The following is an 11,084-nucleotide window of genomic DNA, read 5'->3' on the forward strand; positions in this document are numbered from 1 at the left end:
CCTCCTGGTTCACAGATCGATGCTCAGCCACTGAGCCACACCATTGGGCTGATGCTCTCTTCTCCCAGGCAGCCAGCTTCCCTGCATGCGCCCTGGGGACCCCACTACGGAATCAGCCACTCGCTTCTTCCTGTTCGTATGATTGGCCATTGCAGCCGTTCTGGGCCTGCGCCGGTGGGAGGAATCTGCCACCGCTGGCTCTGATGGAGAGGGGGGCCCTCACTGCAGTCGTAGAGCACACCTTCGTAGAGGAGAAGTGCTGTTCCTATTTCATGGACACTCCATTTCTCCGTTAAAGTGATAGTCCACTCATTGATTTCACTGTTCTGTGTTCCGCATTTCCAGCTCCAGGCTGTCTTGGATGTTATTCTGTAGTGCACCGGTTATACATGTTTTGCACAGAAAAATGTCTGGGAGAAAAGATGTTGAAGACCTAGAATTTGTAGAAGCAGCATTAGGAGCTGTCTTTCCAGTTGTATCGCATTTTAGAGATGAATGTGGGAACCAAAATAACAAGACGATGGAAGGAATCCAGTACAGATGCAGAAAAGATGGGGGTGGGGTTAGACAGGGTCTCCAGCCAGCAGGGCAGACCCGCTGGCACTGTCCAGGGCCGAGGCTGGTGAGGACCCGTGGTCAGGCAGAGATGCTGTGGTCCAGACCCTCCGGGAAGGGCGTGGGTGACAGGTCGGGGCATTGCTCACTACCCACACCCTCTCCCCTTCGTGAAAGAGCCTTCAAGGACTATGAAGGCCGAACATCTAGGTCAGCCAGGCTGTGGGGCTGCAGTGCAGTGCTGGGACTGTTCTAGAAGCCTGAAGAGTGAACCATGCGGTACTGTGGGGCTGAGGGGCCCAGGCATCCGTCATCCTGCATGGGGCCACCCTAGGATCCATTAGTCAGGTGAGCTCCAAGGGCATGCTACACGCTGAGAATACCGAAGGGCGGGGGGCTTCCAGGTGAAACTGGGCTGGAAACAAAGGATCCCTCTGTCACATTTCTTCTAAGAAATTGACGGAAGAATCGAGGCACTCCTACCCTGCTGAGCAGATACCTCAGAGAAACAGGTGTCACATTCTTTACAAATAAAACTGTTCTGTGGTGGTCTCAGCTGACATGTACTGGGAGTGGGGCGGGGGGTTCATTGGATAATCAGAGACAAATGCATAAAGATTCAGATTGTCATTCACTCTTTATGCCAACCAAGCTTGGGACCAAGTAAATGACTATTTGTCAGAAGGGAAGGGAAAATCAGAGCTACCTACGTCTGAATGGCTGGAGGGAGAACGGTAGGCATTAGGAATTGTCTTTTATATTATGCATACCCATTTTTTACAATATGTACAAATTGGTGGCCGTTGCCGGCTAACCTCTAGAAGTGGAAACTCAATTTGCTTCTTATCCAGTCCAGTCCCACAGACAGTTAGTGAGTAGTTGGCCGTCGCTGTGAGCATGGAAAGAATACAAAGGAAAATGAAATTGCCTTGTTTTTGTCAAAGTCTAGACGGTGCTGTTATTGATCACAAGGTGCTTCTAGTAAATAATTCAACTGAATTTTGTTCCTCGCTTACACTTTTATTTCACGGCACCTGCAGGCCTTTATTAAAGTCCCGATGGGCAGTGAGGGCGGACAGTCACTCCTGCAATCTGGGTCAGGGTTAGGGAAAGCTCATTCTTGGCCTTTTTCTGACCTGGCACCAGGCCCCTCACAGAGCTGGGCCTTTGCGGGCCGCTGTGGGTTCACCGAGGCGGGTGGGGCCCTCGGTGAGACCTGGGGACCTGTCCATGAGCTCTTGTCAGTAAAGGAACACGTCCTCATGCTGCATTCGAAGTTGGGGTGTTTGAATCATTTCATTTTAGTCCCTGCAAGTGGAATGGTGTTGCATTAGGGCTGTGGTCGGCAAACTGCGGCTTGCGAGCCACATGCAGCTCTTTGGCCCCTTGAGTGTGGCTCTTCCTAAGCCTTAGGAGTTCCCTAATTAAGTTAATAACAATGTACCTACCTATATAGTTGAAGTGTAAAAAAACTGGCTCTCAAAAGAAATTTCAATTGTTGTACTGTTGATATTTGACTCTGTTGACTAATGAGTTTGCCGACCACTACATTAGGGTGTTGAGCTAAGGGTGGGCTGGATCCAGGTCAACAAGCACTCGCTAAGTGCTTTCCTGCAGCACCTTCACTCCACCTGCAAGTCATTCAGTTAATTCCTACTTAGTCACATGCCTTTGAAGAGCACAAAGCAAAGTGGAGTCTAAAAGTTGGGGAACACGAGCCCTGTACAGAGTCCTACACCCCAAAGCAGTTGGGAACCTCCTCAGTCATCTCCCCAGCCCCCATTACATAGATCTGAGGAACCCAGAGAAGTTACGTCACGTGGCGGTGGCAGAGCGTGAACGATGTAACAGGATCTCCTACGCCTAGGAAAATGTTCTTTTCCCTGGCTTTCTCCTGGCATGATATATGGACAATACTTCTCAGATGGAAGAACGCGGTACCCAGCAGCACGAAGGCACTTCTGGAGATGAATGTGATGCTGAGATCACCTGGGTTGTGATCTGAGTGTGTGACTGCCAGAGGCCCAAGAGGAGAATGAAACATCCAAGAGTGACCAGTGGCCCGAGATGAGTCACAGAGCCTCCTTCTTAAAGAGTTTCAGGGATGAAAAGGAGCCTGAAAAACATGTCGCTCACAGCCAGTCTTCAGGGGAGGTAGAGAGGACATGTTTTTAAAACCGTTGATGAAACCTATGAATTTCCATTGACATCTAACTTTATGAACTGTAGGGAGCCAAAACTACCCCAACCCCTTTTGTAAATGTATGCCCTTTGCAAATTCTCTTAAAAGTAATGTTTTTGTTGTTGTTGTTCATTACAAAATAATATAGGTTGTAGACATTTGAAAAGCATAAGAATTCTTTATTTTTAATGAATTTATTTAATCCTACCAATCAGAGATATTCATGGTTAATATTTTGATGTATCCTTCCAGTATTTTTCTCTGCATAATATATTTTCACAAAAATATGGACTCACATTGCACATTATTTTGAAAACAGATTTTAATATATCATGAACCATTCTACTCCACCGTTAATAGGTGTATGACCATATATCATAACTTGTTTAACCACTTCCTTCTTGTTGACATCAATATATATAAAAGACTAAACGACGTTTACAACAGAACAACCAGTCACTATCATGCACACTGGCCACCAGGGGACAGACGCTCAATGCAGGAGCTGCCCCCTGGTGATCAGTGTGCTCCCACAGCCAACCTCCCCCGGCAGGCCCCGATCCGCGCGGTGGCGAGGGAAGGAGAACGGGGGGAGGCAGAAAACCACGTGGTGGTGGCCGCGGTGGCGGCCCCGGGCTGGGATGGGGAGCCAGGGGTGGGTGGCAGAGAACGTGGCGCCTTTCCCAGGGGGGCCGAGGGCTGGCTTCGTCCTCAGGGCCGGTGGTCAACCTCCTGTGGTCCCTCCCCGGCCAGCATGCCCTGTCCCTCCCCCCAGCCAGCAGGCCCTGGTGGCGACGAGGAAAGGAGGAGGTGGGAGGCTGGGAACTGCATGATGGTGGGGCACCGAGGGCGGCGTTGGCATCTGGCATCCGTTCCTTCCACACCCGGCCCTGCGACCGTCGCCTCCTCTCCCAACCCTGCCAGGGCCTTTGGGCCCTGATCAGCCCTGACCGCCAGCCAGACCTAGGGATCCCATCCGTGCATGAATTTCATGCATCGGGCCTCTGGTTTACTGTAAGCTGTTCTCCATCCTATATAATAAAAGGCCAGAGGCCATAAGCGTCATGACCGGAATGACCGCTCGACCAGTTGCTGTGAGGTGCATTGACCACCTCCGGCCCCTCCCCCGTGGTCCACAGGCTCCGATCGCAGCAAGGGGCTCAGTGCCCGCGGCCATGGCAGCCGTCGCCTCAGCCCTCACAGCCCAGGCTTCGTCCAGAAGGACGGGAGGACGTCCGGTCTAATTAGCATATTATGCTTTTACTTTATACACGCACACACACACTTTTGGAACTTGCATAGATAGGTAGATAGATAGATATTGATTAGTTGATTCTAGTCATTGAAGATTCTTATTCATTTTAACCAATCTCGGTTGACTAAAGAGATAAGAGTATGAGACCATAATGGATGAGCATGGTTTTCCTTTAAAATAGAGTGTAGCCCTGACCGGTTTGGCTCAGTGGATGGAGCGTCGGCCTGCAGACCCAAGGGACCCAGGTTCAGTTCTGGTCAAGGGCATGTACCTTAGTTGCGGGCACATACCCAGTGGGTTGTGTGCAGGAGGCAGCTGATTGATGTTTCTCTCTCACTGATGTTTCTAACTCTCTATCTCTCTCCTTTCCTCTCTGTAAAAAATCAATAAAATACATTTAATAAATAAATAAAAATAAAATAGAGTGTATTTATAGATACTATGTACTAGTTCTGTACTGGCAGCCTTAACTTTCTTTTCCTTGTTAAAGATAAAATCACATCTCATTACTGTACAGACTGAGATGTAAGCCAGTTCTTGTACTCAGGTCTTTGCTGATGCCCCCGTATGAGTGCCACTCAGATTTCAATAAAAGACTCTCAGGTTTTCCTGGCCATAATAATGAAACACGGCCCTGCCCTGGCATGATTTCTAGTGCCCAGTTCTTACCTTCGTTCTCATCTACTTGTCTTACAGTATTGCAAACGCTGACCTCCCAAACTGATCTCTGTCATCGTATAATATGTGGTGGTTTCTGATAACGCAGAAGCTGTGCCCGTGGAGGAGAAAAACAAATATTTCTAGCTTTGGCCTCCGTAGAAGAATCGATTTTCATTCACACAGCACAGCAGTTTTGTGTGTGTGCTCAGGGGACTCTAACAAAATTGGAGGCAAATGAAAACTTTGCAAGGACAAAGCCACCTTTATTTCTTTCACGCTGGAGGGAAAGGCTTGGGCACCCAGGTGGAAAATATATTCTGGCAAAAAATAAGAGGGTCATTAATTTTCATTTAGCTATCAGCATATTTCGGATTAACTCAGTTGGTTAAAATTAAAAAGGTCATAACTACTAAGCACTTTCTTTTTCTTGTCTTTAGTTGCATTACTTAGTGAATATATGTAACAGACACCCCCTAACCCCCAAAAAGAGCTTGTGGTAGCTGTGAACATCATAGCATCTGTCCAGCCCAGAGACCAGGTTGGGTTCTGGCCTTCAGCTCACTTTATATCGAAGGTTTAATCTTTCGAAAACGTACTTTGGAACGACAAGATCACTAGTTTGTCTCCAGGTGCGCTAATGAACACTCCCTCCTCCAAGTCATTGCCGCACAGAACTAGGCGCTTAGTGGTCCTTCTAGTGCAGTGGTTCTCAACCTTGGCTGCACATTAGAGTCACCTGGGAATCTTTTTAAAATCCTGATTTCTGGGCCTCATCCTCTGGAAATTCTGTTTCTTTGTTACTAATGCTGTGGCCTCACCCCATAACAAAGAAACAGAATTTCTGGAGGATGAGGCCCAGAAATCAGGATTTTAAAAAGATTCCCAGGTGATTCTCTAATGTGCAGCCAAGGTTGAGAACCACTGCAATAGTGGATGCGTTTATCATCCCTGCCTCTTAAAACATCTCCTTGACAAATCGGTGTTTAAACTTCTTCTCATTAAATGAACACAAATCAGTATTATTGGTTGGGTTCTGGTTCTTTTTAAACCTGTATCTGCTTTCTAGTTTTTCTACCCATGTTTGCAAGAGCTAAACAGACACAGTAGACATCACAGCCGACATAAGGCTGGGGAGGCACCAGGTCATAATTAATTCAGGCCTCAGTGGCACCCAGTTGGCACCGGGAGAGATCTGACCTTCACGTTGATGTGTTCAAAGCCAGTTATTTCACCAGCTCCTTGGCTGAGATCCTTCCTCTTCCAGTGTTGATGCAGTAGGAGCTCAGGGCCTCCTGGAGGTCTGCTGCATTTAGCACCGTCCCTTAGGACAGCCACTGGGGTGCCAGGCCGGTGGGCACATGCCAGGAGGGTGTCCTGCTGGGCAAGGCCACCGAGAGCCCTTGGGATGGCGCCACAGCAGTTTAATCATTTTAAGTAGAAGGGTTGTCCTCACAGAGGTAATGTAGGAAGTCTGCTCCTCACGTCTCCACTTCCGTGCCCACCAGACTGCTGTCTCCCCCTCGGGTTCAACTCTCCTTCCTCTCCTTCTCCAATCGCTTGTGGAACTGTAATTTTCCATGAATAGTAATCACTTAAAAGGTTCCCCTTGCCAATGGTATTTTCCAAACACCAAAGCCTTGGTCTAAAGGGCTAGGGGCAGGTTTTGGGGCTCTGAGAGAGGGGAGGGAGATAGAAACATCAATGATGAGAGCGAATCAGTGATCAGCTGTCTCCTGCACTCCCCACACTGGGATCACGCTGCAACTCGGGCATGTGCCCTGACCGAGAATCGAATCTCCTCCTGGTTCCTAGGTCCACACTCAACCACTGAGCCATGCCAGCCGGGCTCTGAGAGCCTCTTAAAGAAGATTGGGGTGAAGGGGGGCCTGGAATCATTCCATGTGGGTTGTGGATTCTGTCGGTGAGTGAGATACCTCCGGCTGTTCTGGGTCACCGGGGTGGGGTCTCCACGGGAAACGCTTGGGCGGCTGGGAGTGGCGTGTGAAGCGGCTTCCTGTGAGTGGGACTCGGGCGTGTGTTTGGGTACATAACCAGGAGGAATGGAGGGTAAGAGGCGTGGGTGATGTGGCGGGGGGGAGCACCCACAGGCCTCAGAGCAGGGCTCTCAGACTTCCACGTGCACGAACCCCAGGGTCTTGGCAAATGTAGAGTCTGCGGCGCTGCTTCAGGGGCATCCAGAGCCTGCTTGTCTGCCAGGCGCTGGCAAGTGGGTGCTGCCCGGACCACACGGGGAGTGACAGGCCCTGCAGCGTGGTCCTCAGCGTCGGCTGCGGGGTCCCACCTCTGGGGAGCCTTTCCCACCCCTGGGGCCAGACTGTCCTCCACCGATGAAGTCAGGCTGAGTGTGTGTGGGGCTGAGTGGATGATGGGACTCCTTCCTGTCTCTGGAAATTTATCAGATGTATGCCGCAGGGTCGCTGTCCGTGTGTCCTTCGAGTGTGTGTGGACTAAAGTGAGCAGCTACCTTTCTGGTATCAACACTATTTTGAGAAACACGAAGGTTCCCCTGGTTTCCTGCAGCCCCAGGCCTGCTCTGCCTGTGTTCTCCCCGTCAGAGCCCTGGCCGGGGCCGCACGGATATTCTCGCTGTTCGCAGTCACTGTGGCCTGTGGCCTGTTCCCGCACAGCTAGCTGCCCCTGTTCTCCGGGCAGCCCGCTAGGGCTGTGAGGTCTACGCAGGGATAAGGCTGGGTGTTTTCTCTTCCCGCAGAGCAGGGCTCTCCTCCCTGCAACGTCGGAGCCACCCCTGAGTCTCTGATGTAATGGACTGGGGAGGGTCCCTGCATTCGGGGGGTTTGAAAAGCTCCCTGTGATTCAGGGACGAGAACCAGCCTGTAAGATAACATGGCGCTTAAAAATTAGATGTATTTCTATTTTCTTCAACATTTAAAAAGTGATTCTAAAAAATAAGGTCAGACAATAAACAAAACATAGACATTATTTTTAAAATATACACGTAATGATTGCATATATATACATATATACATACTTATTTATTTCCCACAGCCAATACCTGGTGTTTTTGAGGAGGCCAGTGGGCAAAATGAAGAGATATTTGAGCTCAATTTGCAGTACACCGGAGAAAGTATTCCTGACGTACTATCATTAGGGGCAAAAATAGAATATTGGGGACTGGCTATGGTTATGAGAAATATTAATCATGCTGTCAACTCTGATTGCCTTGTGCTGGTTAAAGAAAGGACATTCTAACCTGGATGGGAATTGTATGTGCCCCCGCCCCCCACCCCATGCAGTCCATTCTCATTCAATAACTGCCTATTATCATGGAAAGATTAACAACCTAGTTGCCCAAACAATGGCATCCCACCCCAGCCTGCATTGCCTACTCCCCCATTCCCCCAAGTAATCTTTGTCCTACTCTATCTAAGCAGCTGGCTTCTGGGGGCTGCAGAGCAGATTTTTGTGGCTGACCTGCTGCTCTCCCATGCTGCCCACAATATTGGAATAAACGCTCATATATGATCCAGCCCTGTCTCTGCTGAATTGGCTCAAGTAGTGACAGGCAGCCCGGACCCCTTGGCTGTCCAGCATCACTATCACCCACAGTATAACAAGGGCAATGCTCGCTGCTGTAACAGGTGAAACCAAACCTTTGGTTATTGTAACAACACAGCCCCGTGAAGAGTTCCCGGGGCCCATGGTCGGCAAACCGTGGCTCGCGAGCTATATGCGGCTCTTTGGCCCCTTGAGTGTGGCTCTTCCACAAAATACCACACGTGGGAGCGCACGTACAGTGCGATTGAAACTTTGTGGCCCATGTGCAGAAGTCAGTATTTTGGAAGAGCCACACTCAAGGGGCCAAAGAGCCGCATGTGGCTCGAGAGCCACAGTTTGCCAACCACTGCCCTAGGCAACAATGTAACAACGTAGCCCTGTGAAGGGTTCTCAGGGGTGGTCTTCCTGGGCGTGGTCTGTCCTTCAGGGCCCAGGTTTGTGGCTCCAATGTGTCCCAAGATCGGGAACCCCAGGAGAGAGAAGACAGTGAGCAGGACTCTGGGAAGGTTCCCACCCTCTGGGCAGTGCCCGCGTGCTGGCACCCCGTTGGCCAGAGCTCAGGCACGTGGCCACTCCCACCTGCCTGGCCAGGAGCTGGAAGGCTAGGGGACAGCCAGCCCTCCGGGCCTCAGGTGTCAGGAGACCCCCAGAAAGGCGCAGGGACCCGAGGCCGGCCGTGAAGACCCCAGGCCCCCGAGGTGCAAGGGCCTGCAGAGGAGGTGCTCTGTTAAGGGCATGTGCTCTTTTTCTTCTTTTCTCCACAGATATCGCCAACGGCAGCAGTTCAGGGGGGTACCGCTCGCCTCCCAGAACCAAAGAAGTCATCATCAATGGCCAGACCGTGAAACTGAAATATTGTTTCACCTGCAAGATTTTCCGGCCCCCTCGTGCCTCTCACTGTAGCCTTTGTGATAACTGCGTAGGTGAGTAGAAGCGATCACCGCCTCTGTCCCCGGCTCTGCTTGTGCTCGAACGCCTGTGGCTGCTGGAGTGGCCGGGTGCCTTTGCTAAAAGGAGTGCATCTCTGTAAGCCTGTGAACCGAACACTCAGTAATCGTTACTGTTTCACCGTCTTTGCCTCCTGCCGCTGATCCCGGTCACCGAGCCTAGTTACCAAACCCTGTATTTTCCTTTCACACCCTGCAGCACCCCCTGTCCCGTGCTGTACCCGAGGCCTTCTCCCTGAGCGCGCATACCAGGGGGGTTCCTTGTTCCCTGGAGCCGCCAGATCAGCAGGCACTTGACATAAGACCACCTCGCCCCGAGGTCCCCCGGTTGCCCAGTGAGCGGCAGCGGGAGTTGCTGGCTGTGCTCTGTGTGGTGCCTCCAGGGGCAGCTGGTGTGGGGACATTCCGGAGCACGTAGGCCCCGAAACCCCGTTCCCTCCTGCAGAAAGGACCGGACGCCTCGGAGCAAACTTGTTCCCTCGGTAACACACGATTGCCAACATTCTCTTTGAGTCTGGCAGAATAGGTAGTCTCTTCTCCTTGGGGAAAGTAAAGTGGTGTCATGTACTTCCTGCTGTGCAAAGCCGTTTTCCTCTTATTTATCTGAAACATGCTTTATTCTAACTTGAATCGTGTACGGTTGGTTAGAAAGGCCAAGATTCCCCCATCGGGCCATGTCTCGGTTTTACTGGCCCACGTAAATCACCTGTAGCCTTGCTCCCGGGGGGACAGCATGGAATTCGGTTCAGTCTTGCCCAGGTGGGAAGTAGCCTGTGCTTAAGAGCCTGGAGTCGGGCACCACATGGCCTGGATGCAGATACGAGCTTTGTGACGTACACAAGCTACTTCAGCTCTCTGTGCCTTGGTTTTCTCATCTCCAAACGGGGTCCATAGCAGTACCTTCCTCGTGGGATGGTTGAGAGAATTCATGATTTAACACACGCAAAGCACTTGGAATAGTGCCTGGTGTACAGCGAATGCTCTGTAATTGTTAGCGCTGTCGCTGCGATTAACGCTGCTCCCTTCATACTTTTGATTGGCTACCCCTGGTCAGTTTCCTAATCTCCTATAGCAGCGGTTCTCAACCTGTGGGTCGCGACCCCTTTGGGGGTCGAATGACCCTTTCACAGGGGTCGCCTAAGACCATCGGAAAACACATATATAATCACGTATTGTTTTGTGATTCATCACTATGCTTTATTATGTTCGATTTGTAACAATGAAATTGGGGGTCACCACAACCTGAGGAACTGTATGAAAGGGTCGCGGCGTGAGGAAGGTTGAGAACCACTGTCCTATAGCCATGTGGTGGGAGGACCAAAAGCATACCTGGTCCTCCATGTGAGGGCGCATCGGGGTTTCTACAGGGACACTGACAGCGTGTTTGGTTTCTCACACCCTTCCTGCGGGCTCCAGCTCAGGCCCATCTTGAGGACATTTTTAAGCCAACACATCACAGTGGCTTACGTATCTTCAGGGGAACCACCTGTAGGGATTTTCAGGACCCTTTGGGGGCTGTAATTCTGCAGTTACTAACATTATGGGGTGGAATGTGTGTAAGTTACACTTTTTCACATAAAATCTGATTTGCACACCTTCCCTGGAGTCTAAAGACTTCGTCCCATTTCTGCTATGGTAGGGAGCTAACTTCGAACCCCCTTCTCTTTATCGTTTGTGGAATGTTTACTAGACACCTGACTGCGTCTGTTCATTCATTTGTACCAGTTGGTCTCAGTCCTCTGTGTCTTATTTCTAGGCTACCGTATTTGCCGGCGTATAAGACGATTTTTGGGCCCTGAAAAATATGCCTCCAAGTGGGGGGTCGTCTTATACGCCAGGTACACTTCAGATAGACTGCCCATAGTGCTTGCCCCGTGCCATAGTGGCCTCCCGATGCCCGCCCACTTCATTCCACATACCGTTCAGGCATCAGCAGCGCTGCTGGGTG

The 11,084-nt window shown here is 50.6% G+C and overlaps 1 protein-coding gene across 1 annotated transcript in view; it reads left to right on the forward strand.

Annotated features, from left to right (window-relative positions):
* Nucleotides 1-11,084, forward strand: part of ZDHHC14 (zinc finger, DHHC-type containing 14) — a 203,258-nt gene that overhangs the window by 129,859 nt on the left and 62,315 nt on the right. The window contains exon 3 of the mRNA XM_006757706.1: nucleotides 8,954-9,112. Within this exon, the coding sequence (XP_006757769.1) occupies nucleotides 8,954-9,112 (159 nt within the window). The remainder of the gene's footprint in view (nucleotides 1-8,953; nucleotides 9,113-11,084) is intronic.

This window comes from Myotis davidii, unplaced genomic scaffold, assembly GCF_000327345.1.
Source record: "Myotis davidii unplaced genomic scaffold, ASM32734v1 scaffold1494, whole genome shotgun sequence".
Taxonomy (NCBI): Eukaryota; Metazoa; Chordata; class Mammalia; order Chiroptera; family Vespertilionidae; genus Myotis; species Myotis davidii.